This window comes from Fundulus heteroclitus, chromosome 8 (genome assembly GCF_011125445.2).
Source record: "Fundulus heteroclitus isolate FHET01 chromosome 8, MU-UCD_Fhet_4.1, whole genome shotgun sequence".
NCBI classification, from domain to species: Eukaryota; Metazoa; Chordata; class Actinopteri; order Cyprinodontiformes; family Fundulidae; genus Fundulus; species Fundulus heteroclitus.
The window spans coordinates 30,583,482-30,605,755 of NC_046368.1; the positions used below are offsets into that span (position 1 = coordinate 30,583,482).

Sequence of the window (22,274 nt, forward strand, 5' to 3'; positions counted from 1 at the left end):
TATTAGAAATAATTATTGTCCAAATAAAAGTGGATTATTTTGAGTTTTTTACGAGTATGCCCCTAAAATGTTCTAATACATTTGATAGGTTGGGTTTCGTGAGAATCACCAAATGTTATCTTTTTCTTTCATCAAGTTATTCAACCAATTGACTTTAAATGTGCTTTAAAGGTCGGTGCTTACAAATTACCATTACTTTTTATATTAGTGAAAATATCCATTTCTAAGTCATGGCATTTATTCCTCTAGTTAAATAGTAACTAATTAACATCTTATCTAATTTCTTGTATGTGATAGGAGGTATATGATACTTAAGCAGCTCTGAATATTCCTTTAGCTTTGGACAGTGAAGTTATTCCATTCAGTTACAAATCTCTCAACAGCAAAAGTATGAAATTGTAAGGGGAGAAATGACCAGCGGCCATGACAAAGATCGTTCATATCCAGTTTGGACCGGATTGGATCATGCATTTGAGATTTAGAGCCAGCTGAATGCAAACGGAAAGATATTGAAATATCTATCAACATCACTGTTCAGAGTATGATTCAATATCCCTTTGTTCTGTGTCATCACATACAGCTTGAAACTTGCATGAGTCAGGGGGTAAAAAGAGGACATCCACCAGCGAAATAAGCCACTTCCTTTTCTAAGTGGGTGGAGTTAAAGTAAAGTCAGCAAATGACAACGCAAATATGTTGCGTCAGTGTTTGATGACTCAGAAAGTTCGGTACTGCCCCGGCCTTGAGTATGAAAGTTATTAGACCTTCCTCTTATTTGACGAGAAGTCAGATTTTAAAGCTTGGCGACTCTAAGAGACTTTGATATTGGTCTTAAGATGCTACATGTGTCAAATCCTAATCAAAAGCGTGGGTTTTGACTGATTGTTTAATGTTTCTAGAGGGCACAGTTGAAATACTTTGCCATGTCTATCAAATATGTCCTTAGATATATTTTATGATTGGATTAAGATCCACCATGATTAATTTGGTGTAGATCATGGTGCAGATTTGGTTCTGATGAGAAATGAGAAAATCGGAGCCACAGATGTGGTCACAGTATGACATTTGGCTTTGTTTTGCTGTCACGGTCACACCCTCCAGTGTAAAGTCTCTCAGTTGGAAAGCAACTGAGACCAATTCATTATCTTCCTTCTCTCCATTTGAATAGAATTAGGCCTACCGGGTCATTGAGGGACTTTTCCAAGGGAAAAGCGGCTAGGGCTCTTTCAAAGGGGGGTGGGGCTTGTACTGATATTATCAGTATATGACCATGTAGAATTGTTTGGCACTCGTTATAAATTATTCATACCACCTTTGACATTAAAATGCCTTCCTATGTGAAAATTAGAGCATTTAAATGGGTTTAAAAACAGAATGGGAGTGATGGCCTGCGAGTACTGGGGTATAATAATGCGGCATCAGCTCCTCACTTTGGAGCTGATGCCGCATTATACCATAACCATCAAGGTTTGGACTGAAGAGGCCTGCTCACACACAGGCTGTTCACCTCATTCTGCATAGGGAGGTGGTGGAGCATGTGGACAGTATAAAGTTCCCCAGCATTCACATTTTCTCTGACCTCTCCTGGACTGTGAACACCTTCCACCTAATGAAGAATTCCCAACAACGACTTTTCTTTCTCAGGAATCTGAAACAAACTGGACTTTCTGCTTAGCTGCTAATACGCTTTTACAGAGCTACCGTTGAGAGCATACCGTGTCTCAATGTGACAGTGTTATCATAATCATCATCTTTATTGTCATTGCACATACATTCCAAAGAAATGTGTCCTCAGCATTTAAACCATCCCTCAATGACCTTCTAGTCCTTCTTAGTAGAAAAGCATCATTAGAAATGAGTGTTACCCTCTGTGTCATTGCAGATCAGCCTGTTGACATCAGCCTGTTACCCAAAGACTGGCCTTGAATTTAATGAATATGTTTCTGCAACATTTGCAGAGGACTTGGACTCAGAGGGAAAACTTGTGCCAGGGAGAATAACAAAGGGACTTGTGTATTTTATTCATCACACAAAAGCAAAGCACAGGAAGGATTACATTAGTACAGCTAGACATTTGCTGTTAATCACACAACAAAAAGGTATAATTTCAAAAACTGAAGAGTTCAGTCTTGATGTTGTAAAAAGTGCTGTAAATTGTGACATTAATGTAATTTATTCAAAACGGTAAAAATATCAAACGTGATGTGGGTACACTTGTTCCTTTTGTCTTTGAAGAATTGAATCTTCTATTATTTAAAAAACAAACTGAGACTGCTCTTAACTGTGATGAGCAGTTCCTTCCCCCTGCTCCAGATACAGATACAAGTACAAACTGTAGGAATAGCTTCACGCACTGTTTGCCTTCTTCGAAGAAACTTAAAACTGACTGTCGAAAATATGCACATAAACGATCCTCATTAGTGAATATGGCCAGCCTTTGTCAAAAACGGAAGAGAGAGTATGAAGAGGTTTACATCTCCGCTTCAGAGATTAGGACCATAAAATACTGTCATTTTAAAAGAGACCAAACTTTAAAAAAAATGCACTGTGAACATCAAACATTAAATTGTTTCTGAAAAAAAAACAAGGAATTGAGACAAAAATAATTATGCGTTATGTAGGCAGTCGGTTTGACGTCTTTGATTTGGTAGGAGTCTTTTTCGCACTGAGAGACAAAATCATAGAATATCTGCAAGAATTCTGCAATACAAAAAACAACTGGAGGGCAGCGATTTTAAAAGATTTGCGCAATCCCTCTATCCTCCTTCACCTCAATGTTCTCGGGCTGATGGGCAAACTGGTTACAGGACCCTGGATGACTTGCTTTTATGGGAATGCAGAGAATAAAACAAACAATGAAGTCATTCCAGAAATCAAAGATGCAGTCAAAAACAAGGAAAAACATCTGTGATAATCCAGTGGAATTACACATTTGCACATATGCTTCAGACTGCTGGACTGCTGAATCCACAAATGGACTCTGTACCACATTCGAAGACTACAGTTTTTAATAATACTCACCTATACACTGTGAAATCGCACACTGTCTATTTCCCCTACATTGTTTACATTTCAATTGTTTACATAAATCACCGCTGCGCCTTATCCTGTGATTTACTGTAATTTACTGCAATTTACTGTGATTTTTCAAGCTGTATGCAAACGAAATTTCGTTCTGTACCCACTCTGTGCATACAAAATGACAAATAAAGTTGTCTAAGTCTAAGTCTAGAAATTCTCATAAGTGAAACTGACATCTTTGGAACTGTAACCAGCAGAGAGGATGAAATCTGTTTAAGTCTCTGCAATTCTGTGGATTCCCAGGTCCTTCATGAATTTGCAGAAGTTACTGGAAAGGTCTTTTCTAGTGCTGTCACAGTCCTGGAACACCAGCTATCAAGATATCTGACTGGTGACTTGTCAGCACCTACCTTTGAGAAAGGAAAGGACCAGGTCAGCGCCAGTAGACAATATGTTCAGTGAAAGGATACTGGAAATGACCGATTCCCAGGCCATATGTGCTCCAAATGCAACATTTAGCTTCATTGAAGCAAAGGTTAAGGGTGCTCAAAACAGAAGTCTGACTTGGTTAAAGGGAAAAGCATTAAACTAAAGAGTAGGAAAATCTCATCAACCTTGCAATAACATGGACATGTGAGATCCGCACTATTTGGGGAAAAAAAAGGGAGGAACTCAGAGATAATATTTGTCATTAAGCTCTTAAAAGAAAACTGGAGAAGATCCTGAAAGAAATTATAAGAAACAACAAGTATGAGGAGGACTGACAGCGTTTGGCATGTCTCAGCAGAAGTCAAGAGTTCTGAAGACGGTGCTGGAAGACAGAAGCAGCCTTTTTAAATTCCTATGTTGACCAGTACTGGTATGAAGATGGGGAAACAGTCACTTACCATGGTAGGATAATTCATCAAAAACTTTGAAATCAAGAGCCTACTACATACTGGAAAGAAGGTAAGGAATAAGTAGATGGAGAAGATGAAGTAATCGAGGTTAAGTCCTTATCCGATTTTGCTTTTGACAATGTTATTCTTGTTTAGCATGTTTTACTATTGTCTGTTTTGAGTTATACATTGGTTGTTTTGTATTGTGTTTGTGAGATCACAATTTATAATTGGATATTTTACACATGTTTTTTATTGCTGAAAAGTTTTTGAATGACATCGGCCATTTTACAATATGGCCGCCATTAACTAGATTAGGTCGCACTTAAACAGTTTGATTAATATTGATAAGATTTCATTTACTTTAGAAACATTTGCTTATTTTTTGTATGAAATTGTTCCGTTTTATTGTAATCTACGGTTGTTCTTTACGTCATAATTTAGAAAAAAATTGGCTTTTCACCTGACCTTCACTAAAATATCAAGGTCAAACTGTATTGCAATTGTGAGACTGGAATATTATCCACCTAAATATATTCAAAGTGTCATTTTGATATCTATTTCAATAAAGTTATCATCTTTCTAATGTGTTCTTTCATTTGTAAATTATTTTCAGTTATTTCCAATTCGTTTTCTATTGTCCATAATTGTGACTATCTTGACTTATTATCAGTCATAACCCTGCCAATACTTGCCCGATTTCAACAAATGAGATATAATTTGTTTTATCATTTAAAGTGCTCTGTTTGTTAAACCAAAAACATTTTTGAGGATCTGATCTTTCTTCTCCAGTGTCGTAGCCCAGCCTCAAACTAGGATGCAAGTTTTCCTCCATTGGCTTTTTGTCCATTGTCCAAGGTGCTTTATATAAGAAACAAGCATACATAAAGTCAAATTCTTTCTTCTTGTTTTTTTTTTCTCTCTTCATCAATCGGTATGTAATGAAAACTATACTGGTTATCACCGGAACACTCTTTTCATTTTGGGTAGAGTTGGTGAGTTCACAATGAATAAACATGAATGATGGGGGGAAATAATGGAGACAGTTCGTGGACTGATTTTAACAGAGAAAAAACATAACAAAAAGAAAAGGCTGTGGTTAAAAAAGCGAAGAGACAATGCCAAAGTATCCTGCTGTATAGTTACCGGTATATGTATATGCTTTGTGTTTTTGCAGCGATGCACACGTCCGTGCGTGAAATCCACTTCTCACTTCAGTCAGACTTTTCCTACTTTCTACGAGTTGACTCGGAGGGGAGGAGCTTAGGCTTAGGCTTCCAGTTGGTTCTGACTGATGGACAGAAGGCATGGAGAGGAAAAGGTAAGAGTCATCCCTGGGGAGTTTTCATACACACCTTCTTACTTCACCTGCCTTTGATAACATCACTGACCCCTTAGGTAAAAATTGAAAGTTAATTTCTTAGGTCTAGTTTCACAGTGATGCTTGATGGCTACCTGTAGGCCCCTGTAAAGGTCATGCTCATCCTGGAAGTTTAATAGCTGCAAATTAGACCAAGTAGAGCCTTTTCTAGTTTTAAGGTATTCTATCAAGACATCATTTAATAAAATCTTCTAACCTTTATCAACTCTTACAATGAGAACTTTAGAAATCTCAGTAACCGAGAAAATGGCACACTGCCAGTAAAGGGTTATGGTAGGTGTAGCAATGGGAGTGCCCAGGCACACCCTTTTTGTTTCCATAGTTTTTAAGAGGCAGCTTTATCCTACTAAAGTACTTGAGTAATTGATAATTATTGGTGTCAGCACCTCTATATAAACCAGAGTGTTGACAGTTTGTTGGTCTTGAGCATAACAGTGTATCCTAACACAACTCTAACCCCTAAATCCAAGGCAGAAAGACATTTGCAAATAAAGAATGCACATTTATCTGGCCATTAGACCATTTCTAAACAACTTCAAATCTGTTAGTGTACATTAAAAACAGTTACTTAATAGTGCAAAACATTTACAATTGTTGCCAATTTCTCCAGGAGTAGATGTCCTTAAAAAGTCAGATTATGAAATCCACAGAAAAATTTAGAAAATAGCATCTCAGACTCCACATGCCTTAATTAGTATGTTAAATGTTATAGACACAATAGGAAAAAAAACTTAAGAAGTATGACATGTTTTGAAGGGTTGCCAGGAGAGAGCATTTTTCTTTAAAAAAGAATATGGCAGCTCTAGGTTTAGATCTGTAATCTAGCATCAAAATGAAGCTCAAGAGTTCTTTGACAACTTACTCACTGAAAAAAATAACTCGCACTATGTTTAAGTAAATCTTATAAGTATTTGCACACAAATTCATCCATCCATCCATTTTCTGACCTGCTTTATCCCTCATGGGGTTGTGGGGGTTGCTGGTGCCTATCTCCAGCGTCCACTGGGCGAGAGGCGGGGTAAAACCTGGACAGGTCTGCACGCAAATTATTTGAGTAAAATTTAATGCTGCAATATCAAGTAACACTCACTTTCCAGTATCAAGTGAATTTTACTTTCCATAAGATATAACAGTTGTGAAGATATTGAGTAATATTTGCTTAATTACATCCAAGTTGTAAGTTAGATTTATTTAAACATATTAAAGTGTACTTGTTTTTACATACGCACAAACAGCATTTTACTCAAAATTTTAAGTAAATTTTATATCCCTTTAGTCTTTGCTGTTATGAAGTAATTAAGTAGATATTAATTATTTTCTTGTGCTTGACATATTGATTTACTTTGTTGCATTATGTTACATTACTCACTAAAACTAAGTAATCATTGCCAGTTTTGATAAATGTTACCAAATAAATTTAACCAATAGTATATATATTTAATATACATTAAAGAGATTATTTTTCATTTTAAACAGTTTAACAACAAGGTAAATACCCTGTTCTATTAAATTGCCCAATCTTTCATGGGCCAGCCAGAAATTTGACATTCTAACTGGAATCGTACTTTTCAAATATGCAATAAAAAATATACAACCCTCTGAAACTGAGAGTTTCAACATCCACCCATCCACCCATTTTCTAATCCGCTTTGTCCCTCATGGGGTCGCAGGGGTTGCTGGTGCCTATCACTGGGCGAGAGGCGGGATACACCCTGGACAGGTTGCCAGTCTGTCGCAGGGCAACACATAGACAGACAGGACAAACAACCATTTACGCGCACACTCACACCTAAGGACAATTTAGAGACACCAATTAACCTAACAGTCATGTTTTTGGACTGTGGGAGGAAGCCGGAGTACCCGGGGAAAACCCACGCATGCACAGGGAGAACATGCGAATTCCATGCAGAAAGACCCAGGGTTGGACTCGAACCCAGGACCTTCTTGCTGCAAGGCAACAGCGCTGTGCACTCAGAAATGTAAGACCAAGAATATTAAACTTACACAAACATGCTCAAAGCAACTTCTGGCGGGGGTCAGAACAGAAACAGACACTTTGAGCAGTGGTGTAAAGATTATGTATCCCTCTATTTAAATGAAAAAAAAAGCATGTACAAGTATAGCATTAATAGTAAAAGTGCATTATGTTGTACTGCATTAGAGTTTGTACCAGCAGTAAACTAAAGCTGCATCTCCAACAAAAGGTACTGAAAAAAAGATAAGGTTGGTATGTCTTGTAAACAACAAATATATAGTATTACATATTATACACCACAATCAACACAGGTCTGGTAACACAGTCCTTACTGAAATATGCAATCAAAATCTTACAAACCTACACAGTGAAAAGTGCAATTTCAACATTTAAACCAGTCCTCCAGACTAGTGCACTTTTAAGAATGCAATTACAACATTGATGAAACAAAATCAACACAATTAAAAATGAACAGCTTAAACTGTCTGACCATTCTCGATGAAGAATACAATCTCTACTAGAGATTTGAATAAAGTTATGTTATTTTGCCAAATAACAGATACCTTATTTGGCAAATAATGAAAAACATTAATGACAACCTTCCACTAAGATTAACTGGAACCCACTGCTAATTCTTGGCATTTGATGCCACATATTCCTCCTCTAAGATGACAAAGTCATGAATGCATTTAGGAAAGCAACTTCAACTTCAGGGTGTTTCATTTGGGGACAGTTTAAATCCATCCAGCTTCAGGAAGAGTTTTTGGAAGACTTCAAAAAAGTGTAGCGCAAACTGGGAGGGTATGCCAAGTTCAGGGCATATATCAGTCCTATGAGCAGCAAGCAAGCTTTTGCAGTAGCTACTGTTGCACAATGCCAAAATCTCATGGCCTTCAATAAGGATGGAGACATCAACTGAATCCTCATCAGCACCATGGACAACAAGTATTTTGAGGATATGTTTACTGACGTCACTCCGGCTGTCCTCCATGTAATGTATAACAACAAAAAAGAGTGTTATTGAGAAACAAATAAAAGAACTGCATGAATCATTCAAAGTGACTTCATTATCAGGAAAGAATGAACACAAGAATACCTCTGTTCCATGGACTTTCTTCTTAACTTGAACATTAAAGGGACATTGTGTAACTTTTCCTGTTATCTATTAAAATGATGATTTATACTGTATATGCATGGATATACATGGTACGCTCTGTGCTAGCTGCTATATCGTGCCGCCATGTTTTTACGTTCAGTGGCAGCATGACGGTAGGAAACCACAGAAACTCACTGGAGACACCGGAGCTTTTGGCTCAGGTCGAGTTGACGTCTGTTAAAAGTCACCACAGTGCAGTGAGGAGCAATGGTGCGTTACACTGATGCTGCATTTATGTGCAGCTGGGCAGATGGCTATCGGTAACAGATCAGATATCATTTTAGTCATAGCAATCGAGAGAAAGCCGGTAAAACGGGGATCAGGTAAACAATACGACGTTACCATTACAACATACTGTTATATGTTGTTTTGCATCGTGCTGACGTACTACTTCTTTGCATCTCAAGAGCAATGCCCCTTTTGCCGCTTAGGTAGGGCATACAGGTTGAGAACGCCCGTAGCAACCAGCTACAGAACCAGCGATATGACCGACTTTACAGCTGTTAAACTTTCACAAGACGATGTCCCAGGCGCACGGATTACTGGTCGAACTGTCGAAGAACACACCAACCTTCAGCTCAAACGATGGCTTGAGTGTCGAGGGCTTAAAAAGACTGGAAAACGGGCCGAGTTGATCGAACGGTAAGCTTTTTTTTTTTTTTTTCCTGCGCGGCGGTCATGGCGTCGTCGGCCGTTTTTTTGTTTGTAATCACCGTCCAGGGATCGGTATATGTTTAATGTTTGTCTTATTTGAAATGTTTTTGAGTAAGCTATCCTGGTAGCAGGGTATCAGGTTAGCGCCTGCTACCATGATAGCCTATATGCTATCATGGTAGCAGGCGCTTCATTATTAACATGTCGGCCACCAAAAAACTCTTACCTGTTCACTACTTGATGTCGCTGGAATTGGGTCAGGATGTTCTTCGGTTGTGCCCTGTCCTCCAACAAAATGCTTGCTACATATGTACGTGAATTTGGTAACTTTTTCCGGGTTGAACTGTTGTGTAGGCCGACCGCACCGGTGAACCCAGCGCACACATTTCTCCTTGGCAGTCTTGAATAAAACATCCTTCATATGCGGCCGATCAGCGTACCTCGAGTCGCTGTTGCACGTTCCATAGCAACAATGTTTAAAAACCATGGTCTTAGATTTGGAAAAAGCAGTCGTTTACTGAGTAAAACCAAGGGTAACGCACGTCTCTTTTACAGCGAAACAGCGGCGGACTATGCAAGCTTGCCCTACTGCGTACCACGTGATGTGACGTCATCGTGACGTTACGTTTCTAAAAATAGCTTGCTCGCGGTACGCTATTGCAAGAGCCCTCGGCCCGCACACACAGGCTCAGAAGTCTCGTGCAAGACCGCGAGAGTCGGTCTTGCTTTACAGCAAGAACTCCATGTGTTTTTGCCCTGCCATTCACTATATGCATGCGCGAAAGCAACAAAGAACCGCGTGTTAACGTCAAATAAACATGCAAGCATATCGAGTTTTATTATTATTATCATTATTATTATAATTTTTTTTTTATGTTGGCGAGACGCTGACATAAGCGTTTATGTTAGCGTCTCGTTAACATAAAATAATAATAATAATAATAATAATAATAATAATAATAATAATAATAATAATAATAAAACTGGCGAGGCGGAGGCTTGGCGAGGCGGCGGCTGCGGCTTGGCGAGGTGGCGGCGGTAGCGTCTCGCCAACATAAAATAATAATAATAATAATAATAATAATAATAATAATAAAACTGGCGAGGCGGCGGCTTGGCGAGGCGGCGGCGGTAGCGTCTCGCCGACATAAAATAATAATAATAATAATAATAATAATAATAATAACAAAACTGGCGACCGCCTCGCCAAGATAGCGCTGCGGGAAGCTTGATGTACATACTTTCACTGTGTTAGTCACTGTTTGTACTGCCGTTTTTTCCACTTTTCGTTGCGTTCGCCTGTCTGCTAAGCTCAAAACAACCGCGCCTGGCTTGACGGAGAAACCAGATCAGCTGAGCATCTTTACGACAGTGCACTTTTACTTTCGCCCTCTGGGGGGAGCCTCGCTGGAAAATCAACCCCGGTTGCATAGTATACCTTTAAAAAGTTGCTTGAATAAAGAGTTGAGTTTGAATTCAGTCTTTGTGTGTTTTTATCTAAAAATAGGTTACTAAGCAAGAACTTAAACGGGCCAGGGCTGCACTTAAAATATATGTTTTGAATTTGTTGATAATTATCAATATCAATCAATATGATTTCTGTTTTATTGATAAGGTTTTTTTCTATATTGTCCAGCCCTACTGTCTGCTCAATTTCACATTAATGCAGCATGAAAAATGCGATTCGATACGAGTTGCTTGCATTATACAACCGCAACGGTAGATGGCAGTAATTCCTACTCAAAGTCCCTTTAACTCACCATAAAAATGTTTTTTTCAATGACTAAAATCATGCCATACCAAGCAGTCTTCAAAAAGTTCCTCTTCCTTCTCCCCGAGGTACAGTATAAGGCTGCAAATAACGGTTTCTCGTCTCATCTCTATGCTCTGTTTCTGTGAACAGATTAAGAACATTAACTATTATACATACACAATGAACTGTCAAGTGAAAGTGTATATGTTTGCTCTTGAGTTTTACCCAGAGACCCAGAGCATGCAAGTGAAGTTTAGAGATGTCCCGAATAGGGCTGGTTATGGATTCAAATTTGAAGAATCAATTCGATTCAGATTCTCATAATTTGGAATCGATTAGTTTCGATTCAATCTGACCTCAAATTGGATTGCTAGTATTACAAAAAAATATTTAGCTGTTACCTGAACATTTAAATGAAAATTCAAATAAAGTAATGGTCGCTAATGGCAGCTGTAAGGACCAAATCCTCTCCCTGAATGTTGAGACATTTTTTTTTTAAAATGCTTTAGGGTAGTATACCCACAGACACAGGGTAGAAAACAGAGGACACCAGAGATATCTACAGCTACCATGGAGTTACTGTGCTAATATCATACAGTTAAGAATTTGATATCATGAAATGTCTTACAATACTGTTAAAGGAAATGGCATGCTCAACTCTAAAAATAAATAAACTGGGTGCAGGCTCAAAATCAAACTAAGAAAACACTGAAGTGTCAGCACTCACAAAAAGACATACCATATTTTTCGGACCATAAAGCGCACCAGATTATAAGGTGCATTACATATTCTTCCATAAGTGTGTAATATCACTCCGGCCCTCCAGTAGGGTGACCAGACGTTCTCAGATTTCCGGGGACAGAGCCCGTTTTGGATGACCTATCCCCGTCAAAACCTGTCTTCTTCTTCCCATTAAACTTTAAGTTTAAATGTGGAGGTCTCTTTCATTGTCAACATTTTATTATAAAGCCATGAAACCAGCCCTTTACAAGTCGGGTTCACTAATAGGATGGTTTTCAACAGTGTGTGCCCAGGCAAGATAGACTGAGCCTGACAAGTGAGACTGAAAAAAGTTTCTGGTTTGTAAATATCTAAAAAAATGGGATTTAGGTAAACCATATTTATTGCTGAGTTCCTCAAAGGATGCCATATTCTTTTCTATGAAAAGGTCCTTAAAGTAAGTCCCCTCCGGTGCCACTCTAAAAACACCACATCCTGTACAGATGGTTTAAAAAAATGGTTTCGTGCAATTGGAATTAGGAAGGAAAAGTCGTGGAGTTTAAAGAATTTTCTAAACTGGCCCCATATTTTCAGAGAGTGTTCACTACTGGGTTTAAAATAGGGTTAGATAAAAAAAGTGAGAGTGGAGAACAGAGCATGGCCGGGATGGACAAATTATTGTCGCTGCATAGCTCCATAGCCACCCAGTCAGGACAGCCACCCTGGTTATGATAGAAATACCAGAACACAAGGCATCTGATATTGGCGGCCCAGTAATAGAACCGAAAATTAGGGAAGGCAAACCCCCCTTGTTGTTTAGGTTTTTGGAGTTGTAATTTATTAAGCCTTGGGCATTTACCCTGCCAGATGAAAGATGAAAAAGTTGAGTGTAGCTCATTAAAAAAAGTATTAGGAATAAAAATATGTAACGCCTGAAAAAGGTACAAACCTTTGTGTAGTATATTTATTTTAACTGAGTTGATACGTCCCACAAGGGACATGGAAAGGGGTGTCCACTTTGTGAGGGATCCCTTCACTTGGTTTAACAGCTGAGTAAAATTTTCATTGAACAGATTTTTATGTTTTTTTGTTACTGTGATACCGAGGTATACATTTTTGTCTTTCAATTCTGAATGGTAGATTAGCAAAGTCTGACATTTTAGCTTCATTACCTATGGGGAAAAGCTCACTCTTGGTAAGGTTCAGCTTATACCCGGAAATCTGACCAAATTGGCTAAATATATTGAGAGCAAAAGGCAATGAGGTTGATGGTTTGGAAATAAAAAGTAGAAGGTCATCTGCGTAAAGTGACACTTTGTGTTCCATGTCGTTCCTCCAAATGTCGGATATCCCTTTACTGGTTTTGAGTGCAATGGCAAGGGGCTCTATGGCAAGATCGAAAAGCAGGGGGCTAGGAGGGCATCCCTGACGAGTGCCTCCTTGTAATCTAAATGGTTTTTAGGTCTGAGAGTTAGTATGAACGGTGGCAGATGGTTGCTGGTATAATAGTTTAATCCCCCCCCCCATTGTTTTAGAGCAACATAAAACGGTCAGTAAAGTTCTTGTCTGGGAGAAAACCTCCTGGTCAAATTAAGCTAATGCTGGCTACTTCCATGTTGCCAGTGTTTTACAGGGAACAGAAACATGTTCTACGTCAGTTAATAAACTTATGAACGGTGACACATCTGCAGTCAAACTACACGCATACTTATTTATTATCACAAATTTAAAGCAGAGCGATATTAACATACCTCCAAAATCACTGTTGTCGGGACTACCTCTTGCTCTGTGTGTGAACCTGTAACGTCTGGACTCGGAGCAGAATCAGTCCTGCTGTGAGCTACAGTGTTTCAAAACGCTAAAGTTTTAGAATAAAGTTTATGTAGTATTTGTAGGTTTATGTACATACTACTATTAAACATTTAAATAGTATAAGGGATCCTAAGTAAAACTTACTCTTTCCCCAAAATTCATGCATTACGTAAAAAATGTTTAATCTTCCTTCAGAAACTCTAGTTCTTACTGATACTTAAAAATACAAAGTAGAAATTATGACAAATACTCTAATAGAGTTTACTGCACCAAAAAGTCACTTTTTTTTAGTGTATTGACAGATGAGAAGCGGTAATACACAGCATGATGTTGGTCAAGAATGTATTTAAGATAAAATATTAAAATGAAATTTGAAGCCATCTATATAACAACTGAATCTAGGCTGAAACTGGGCTACAAATGGGATAGCGATCCAACCCTTACATGGCAATCTGCAACAAGATGCCGCAAAAAATAAAGAACGAAAGTGAATGAAAGTGTTGCTTACTCAAAGGACAGACCTCAGTCTTACTAAAATGCTGCTGTGGGACCTTAAGGAAGCTATACAGGAATGAATGTGTGAAAACTCTAACACACTGAACCAATATTGTGAAGAAGAGTGGGCCACAATTCTTCAAACATAAAGTGATAAAGAAAAGAATAACTTAGAGTCACTGCTGTTAAAGATGGTTCCTTGAGCTATTGAATCATGTGGTCTAATTTGTTTTCCTCGGACTTCATTGAGAAAAGGTTCCTTGACAATTCTCCCTAAGTCAGGGGTGTCAAACTCTAGTCCTCAAGGCCCGGTGTCAGGGAACTTCTATAAGTGTTTTACAAAGAAAATTAAAACTTAAAACCAGCTGACCATTTAATGCACAGTTAAATGAGCAATTGAACAAATCATGATAAACGTAAACCGTTATACAGTCCCTGACAAAAGTTTTGTCATTTATCCATTTTTTAGTAGCAACAGCTTATAACCTGACTTTTAATTAATCCATTGGTTTTAGAAATGGCTCATATGAAAGCTTAAACCCTACCAAATTATGTTCAATATCCTAAAATAGATTTGCTTCACTGAAGAAAGATTGATAATTTACCGGCTATAAGCTGTTGTTTCTACAAAATGGATAAGTGACAAGACTTTTGTCAGGGATTGTATAAGAATGATCATTCTGTTTTCTGTGTGCAGTGAGTGAGGCGATGGTGAATGATGAAGCAGAGGAGCTGGAGATGCCCAAGGAGAAGTACATCCATGACCTCCAGCAGGCTCTAACAGAGGTAGAGAGCTCAGCCTCGTACTGCTTCACCCTGAAGCCAAATCCACCAACCAGTAGCTGTGCTGTGACACTGACATACGAGAAGATGCAGAAGGACATCTCAGTGAGTGCTACTTGTTTATTGAAAACTTTGTGTTCTCAATATTAGGAGTATATAACGAGACATCCAGCTCATAAAACAGGAAGATACATGATATTGGGCTATTGAGATAAGATTTTCTGGCAATATTAATGAGAACACTAAGAATTTTAATTTAACAGCATATGTATTTGACAGTAGTGGTAGTCTAAAGTAATATCCTATTATATGACTTAAAACCAGGGCTTTGAACCGGTTCAAGGAACGAAAACGAAAACCGAGAACTTTTTGTATTTTACAGGGAACAGAAACGAAACCGGAAACGTTATTATTTTTTATGTTCTGGAACTGGAACACTTATTCAAAAATAATGGTAACCGGTTAATACCGGTTTTATTTTGTTCCTCAAAGTTTTCGTTGCCTAATTAACTAAAAAAAAAGAAGTAATTATTTTCCTGCGCACGTTACCATGACGGCTGAGGTTCACTTCCTGTGTGACATCACATCACACATTTGCTGACTGAATGGAGAGAGAGCGGTGTCTCCACTAGAGCTACACATCTTAAATAAGAGGTAAATTACGATCCATCGTTAAGTAAAACGCTCATTCCAAACACAATATCAATAGCTATATTTGTCAAACGAAAGGAACGAAATTAACCGTTCCGGGAACAGTATTTTTTCGTTCTAACCGGTTCGGGAACGTCAATTTATTGCTGGAACTCATAACCGGAAACGTTATAATTCCGTTTCTGTTCGGAACGAACCGATTGGGGAAAAAAATCTATTTGACACATTTTTATATTCCATAAATAAAAGAACAATATCATGCCATTAATATACATTTTTCCCCCTCGTTAAATGTAAAAGAAGCTTAGGCCCTATAATTATTATTTTTTCTTTTTAGATTTTAGCATCTAATCAAATCCTGTATATGTGTTGTTTTTTAAAACAACTTTTGGTTTCTCATAATTCTCTGAATAAATCCTGTTTAAGGGACAGCTGTGTGTATATAGTCCTATACACACAGGGGCTTGCAAAATTATAACACATAAAGATCTATCAAACAATATGAGCTGCACTTTCAAATGTAATTTTGCCATTAAAATAATTGTACTGAACCACCTGTAATATCAACTTTGAGTTGTTTTCTTGCATAAAATTTAGTTTTATAATCATCCCCAAGCTAACATAATAAAAATCTCAGAAGTAGCACTGTGTTTCTCAAAAATAAATTATTTCTCTCATAACAATTAGGGCAGCTCAATATTAGTAAAGCACATGATTGCACTATTATTGCTGAGCAATGCGATAACAGTACTCATTAACTAATCCTAATAAAATTAAAAAATACTTTATTAATCCCAAAGGGAAATAAATGCTGTTGTATGTCTGGGGTTCTGGTCTCCTCAGTGTCTGCCTCGGTGCTCTGGGGTCTTAGGCTCCTCATAACCACGATTGAGCATTTTCCTTTAGAACAAACCTTGTGCACTCTCTCACAAAAACCCACAGGTGCTTGGTTTCAGGTGCTTATAGATACAGTTCTTTACAGATAAACCCTAAAAGTGACGTTATCAAAGGCGTCAGTTGGTTGTACCTGTGATTAGGTCTGTCACAAATTTTGCTGGCCGATACATTTTTCTAAAAATTATCATAATAAACCATAATATTTACGTTTGGAGACCTTTTTCAACTAATATGATAATGGCATAATAATGCAAGTATATACTCTTGACATAACGGCTCAGATAGATGAAGTGGTTGTCCACCGTCATTTGGCTTAAACTCCCACATTTCAGAGGCCCTGTTCGGCTTTGACACCAATTCCATTTTCCTTTCTAGTTGATTATAACAAAACTGAAGTAACAATTTTTGGACCGATAGAGGAGCGATCAAAAGTTAGCACTCAGCTTCAGTTGCTTCAAATCTGGGTGTAGTGATGGATTCAGACCTGAACCTCCAAAAGAATCTAAACATAATTAAAAAGTAGGCCTTCTATCACCCGAAGAACATTCCAGGATTAAAGGACTAATGTCTCAGCAGGATCTGGAAAAACAAATCCTTGCATTTATCTTTAATCAAATTGGTTAGTGCAACTGTTTTTACAGTTTTTACAAAAAAAATTATCAGACATCTGCAGTTGATCCAGATCACTGCTGCCCGCATCCTCCCTAAGACTAAGAAAGTAGAGCACATCACCCCAGTTCTAGGAATGTGGCTGGATTTATTAGTTCTCCAAAATGCTGGCAACCCAAAGTCCAGACCAGGAAGCAGAGCCGTAGTTTAACCCACCTCTCTGTAGCTTCTGTACTGTTACCCACCCATTACCCCACTGAGTCAGTGTTTCCCACGGCCAAAACTAAACAGATTAAAAACTGATCTAAAAGGTGCAAATCATAAATATCAATACGACTCAAATTGAACCAAAAAATAAAACAATCAAATGTGGTTTATTAAATAAAAGTTCTTTCCCTCCAAAGACTTTGTTAGTTAATGAATTGATTTCTGACAATCAGATTGATTTATTTTGTTTTACAGAAACCTGGCTGCAAGAGGACTACGTTAGGATAAATAAGTCAACTCTCTCTAATTATTTACATTTCCACATTCCCAGAACTATGGGACGAGGAGGAGGAGTAGCAACCATTTTTCAGTCTGATTTATTAATTAGTCCCAGGCCTCTGCTAATAGATAAAACAAATCTTGGTGTTATTTTTGACCAAGACATGCCATTTAAATTCCATATTAAACAGGTTTCCAGGGTGTCTTTTTTTCAGCCCGGAATATTGCTCAAAATTAGAAATATTTTGTTCAGGAGAGATGTTGAAAAATGAATCCATGCATTTGTTACTTCAAGGCTGGACTATTGTAATTTAGTCCACAAAATGCAGTTCAAAGCCTTCAGCTGATCCAAAATGCTGCAGCAAGAGTTCTGATGTAAATCAACAAGAGAGATCATATTTCTCCCATTTTAGCTTCCCTTCATTGGCTTCCTGTCAAATCGAGGGTAGAATGTAAAATTCTCCTTGTCAAGTATAAAGCCCTTAATAATCAAGCTCCATCATATATCAAAGCTCTGATTACCCTATATATTGCTAACAGAGCACTTCCTAGAGTCTCTAAAAGTAGAATTGGAGGCAGATCCTTTAGTTATCAGGCTCCTCTTCTGTGGAACCAACTCCCAATTTGGTCCGTGAGGAAGACACTCTCTCCACTTTTAAGACTAGGCTTAAAGCTTTCCTTTTTGACAAAACTTCAAGTTAGACTGGCTTAGGTTACCCCGAGCTACATGCTGCTATAGGCTTAGGCTGCTGGAGAACATCATGGTCTATTTTTCTAACTCTGTTTTCCTACTGTTCTCCAATTTGCATTGTTTGTTGTTATTTAAACTTTTTAATTCTTCTTCTCTGTGTTTTTTTTCTCTTCATAGTGGTAGAATTTTATATTCAATTCTTGATTTTGGTCAATCTTATTCTAACTTATCTCAGCTATTTATACCTAAACTCTAATGATCTAAAACAATTTTATTTGATTTGGTAGTCAGTTCATGGTTTTCATTAAGATTTAAGGTTCTAAAAAAATATAAATAAATCCTAGTTGTCTTTATTAGTAATTGCATATGGACATTTGAGTTAGGACTTTTGAACCACCACTCAATGCGTATTTTGGCTGTCTTTGAATATGATATGATCAAAAAGTGTAATTTGAATTTAATTAAAAAAACGATGCTTTAAAAAAACTGATCTTTATTAATCAAAGTAAGTTTTACTGACTTACAAATAAAAGACAATAGTGTAATTTTGTCTCCCACAGTTCAAACTGGGTTCTGTCTTGTTGGAAGCTGTCAAGGAGCCAGCAGAGGTTGTGAGGGAGGTGCTGACCCACACTCTTCAACAAGGAAATGCACTGCAGCGGCACAACCACAAACTGAGGGAGGAGAACCAGAGGCTGATACAAGAACACAAACGCATCACTGAAGAGTAAATACACACTTGGCACATGTAAAAGTAACAGACAGATGTTTCCTGCTGCTCAAAGGCTCAAGTTGGCAGTGCTATTGGATTCAGGATCAGTAGAAAACAGAGAATGCCAACATACTTTCAAATTCTAGCACTAAGTATTAATCTCAGTACTAATCTTAATCTAAGATTTTTTTTTTTTGCTCATTCATGACTGTTATAGTGTTCAGTCATGTTTAACGTCTAAAAATAAGTAAAATATTCTTAAAATGAGTGTATCTGTCCTAGATTTGAGCAGGTAAATAATATTATCTGCCAATGGAATGAGTATTTTGACCCCTAAAATAAGATAATTAGACAAACTGCACTTGAAATAAGATGATGGAGATGAGTTGTTCCTATTTTAAGTGTAAAAATCTTATTCCATTGGCAGATCATCTTCTTTACCTGCTCAAATCAAGGACAGATACACTCATTTTAAGAAAAGTTTACTTATTTTTAGTTCCGTTTTTACAGTGACCTTGATGGAGACTGCAACCAAGGCTATTCTTCAAATTCTTAAAAATTCCTCATTCTACAAATAAAGAAAATATACTTACTTGTACCGTTAACTCGAAGCTGCGCGCATGTCCATAGATGACCATAGATTTTTTACCATTTTGCAGTGCTATTGAGATGGGGTTCCATGGTCCCACTCTGTGTGCGCCAGGTGCTGATCGGACCGCACCACTAATTGACGGTTGGGTTAGACACCTTTATAGTTGTACAGGTTGTGGTGTGCGTCTTTGTTACTCCTGCTGCATGTCAGTTGTTTATGTGGCTGTGTTTATGAGATCTGTTTATCTGATATTGTAAATGACATTTTTCAACCAATTTCAACCTGGTTTTTGAGAGCTACGCCTGCTGTTTGTTGGATCCAGGTGTAGCTCTAACACAGCCATTTTAATAGTTTATTAACAAACAAAAGTTGATTTCTGGGTTAGTTACCCTGTAAGTCTGATATACAAGGTGTTGTAACATTCCAAATGTGAGCTGATGAAGGCATGAATGTTTTTTTTTTTTTCTTTAGCTAATAGGCAAATCTGGAAAAAGTTTACCACAAAATCAATTTGTTTATTGATTTTGATATTGTCATGAAAGGTCATTCCACGATTTTTGTCAGAAAAGCTGAAGTGTGAGTCCAGAGGTGTGAGGTTCAGAGCTACATTTGGTTGGCTTTAAAGACGAAAGAGTATCAATTCCGTTTTGGATTCATTCAAACTGGCTCTTCTGTGTTTAAACATTTTGTCTCTTCTCCAAGAGACGGCATCAGTCTGAGGAGTTATAGTTACAGTCAGCCTTACAAGCAGTACCGGATCAATAAGTTTGAGTGTGACAATCAAAACTAGTTGTTCACATGATGTTAAATGTCGGAGCGATGTTCGCTGTGCAATGCGCAGCTCAGTGGGGGTGCTTATGCTAGCTTAGCATGTAGCACTGTTCAGCATTTAGGTTTTCATCTCGTCTGCCTGTAAAAGTTTCTCCTAACAAAACTTCAGTGTTTATCTTGTCTATAAAGAGGGCCACATGTTTTCTTTTGGTTGCTCTCCACATGTTAGCAGACTTAAGAACTTCTAGCAACAGTTTAATATTTAGGTCACTTGTACGGCTGTAGAAAGGAGACTGGAGTGTCTGTGCGCTACTGTCGGAAGTAACACACAGAGTACAACGCACAAACAGTTTGGGCAGATCTGAACTCTGATTTCGGCAAGCCACTCTCAGCCGCTCCCTCCTTCCACACATGGTGGATTTTTAAAGATATTTTTAAAGACAAAAATTTTGACTTTTCTTCAATAACTTCCAGGTCATGTGACCCACTGATCTGTGTGAAACTGTGTGAGTTGGTTAGCCTGCAATCTACACTGAGTTTTCAGGCATTCCCCTTAGTTTAAGTTGTGTTCAGCAGGCACCTCTGTGAAAGCAGACTGCTGCCCCCCTGGGCTGTTTTCAGTGACGGAATCAAAATTTACAACTTTATTAGATCTTTTGCCTTAGGCATGGCGGAAGCGGGGAGAACCCATTAATAGCTTAAAAGATTTTTAACCGCAGTAAAATTATTGTTATCGGTTTGATTTTGCGCTGCGTCCCCAGCTGCTGCTGCCTTCTTCTCAATCCAGTAGTGTTATTTTGCTTCTCCATGTTTGGTATATATATGACTTGTGTTGGTGTACGTGTGTGTATGTATTTTAGGGTGAAGCGCTACGCTGAAGGTAAAGAGGCCCTGGAGGCAGAGCTGTATTCCCGGTTTGTTCTGGTCCTCAATGAGAAGAAAACAAAGATTCGCAGTCTGCAGGAGGCTGTCACAAACCTGCAGGAAACAAGGTGCAGAGCTCTCGTTAATAAGGTTTTCAATAAGCTCAGCATGCTGAGACACAGAAGCATTTTGATGAAACAACATCCAATAACTGTAAATGTGTTTTATTTCTGAATTTTTAGTAGTGCTTGGAGTCATAAGGTTTATATAACCCTTTAAAGCCTCTTACGAGGATTAAAAGTCAGAAACTTTGTATTTTTAAAAAGAGAGATAGACTGTCTAGGCTTTATAATTATATCATAAAAGCCCATCTCCAGTGTGAGAGGCGGGCTATACCCTAGACAGGGCAGCACAGTCATACAGGACAATCATGCATACACTCATATGGTCTCAGAAATGTGGATAAAAATTGACACATTTGGACTCATTGGGTTATGCATAAAAATTTGGTTTATAAGTGTGTTCTGGTTCAGCTGTAGAACCTCTGATGGACTAAAGAACAAGGACTCTGTAAAGTCGGATCGAACAGCAGGTCAAAACCGCAAGGAAGATGAATATGGAGGCAGCACTGATGAAGAGCTGACAGAAGAGGAGTCAACAGCAGCTTCTCATTTACCATCAAGAGGTAAGATCATCGTTACACACTTATTATTCTTAAGTACACACTCAGTCATCAATTCTTTCGGTTATTAGCCCTATGTCACCTAAAATGTCCTGATGATACTCTGCAGCTCTAATTGTTCGTTGCAGTTTGGACCTGTCTAGTTCTGTGGATGAACTGAACCACATATGGATAAGAACACGGCAGACTGAATGATGGCAGAGTAGAAGATGATCAGTAGCTCTTGATGAAGGTTGTACTTCTTGAGTTGCTGCACGAAGTAAAGTTTCTGTTGGGCCTTGCTGATGGTGTCAATGTGTGAGGACCATTTCAGGTTCTGAGAGAGGGGAGTTCCTAGGACTCAGAAGTGATCTACAGTCGACAGTATTGTTGAAGATAGTGAGGGAAGTTCTCCTGATGTCCACTGTCTTTTATGGATTTAGCTTCAGGTGGTTCTGGGCGCATCTTGCAAACTTCAGTAATTTCGGGTCCACAGACGTACAGTCAGTACTGGACAGAGAGAACAGGAGAGGGGAGAGGATGAAATGACCCAGGTTGATAGCATCCTCTGCTGATCTGTTTGCCCGGTAAGCAAACTGCAGGGGTTTCAACAGGGGGCAGTTGGTGTCTTTCAAATGCTTCAGCACCATGCGCTAAAAGGATTTCATGACCACAGATGTCGAAGCAATAGGTCATTTAAACCTGTGATGGT

At 38.2% G+C, this 22,274-nt stretch overlaps 1 protein-coding gene across 3 annotated transcripts in view; it reads left to right on the plus strand.

Annotated features, from left to right (window-relative positions):
- The window catches only part of xrcc4 (X-ray repair complementing defective repair in Chinese hamster cells 4), a 52,289-nt gene that overhangs the window by 15,820 nt on the left and 14,195 nt on the right, over nt 1-22,274 (plus strand). For 2 of the 3 annotated variants that reach the window (XM_036140550.1, XM_036140551.1), the window contains exons 2-6: nt 5,077-5,220; nt 14,543-14,733; nt 18,523-18,689; nt 20,898-21,029; nt 21,435-21,586. In XM_036140550.1, the coding sequence (XP_035996443.1) occupies nt 5,079-5,220; nt 14,543-14,733; nt 18,523-18,689; nt 20,898-21,029; nt 21,435-21,586 (784 nt within the window). In that variant the 5' untranslated portion in view covers nt 5,077-5,078. The remainder of the gene's footprint in view (nt 1-5,076; nt 5,221-14,542; nt 14,734-18,522; nt 18,690-20,897; nt 21,030-21,434; nt 21,587-22,274) is intronic. The other variant, XM_036140552.1, reaches the window with a different exon arrangement.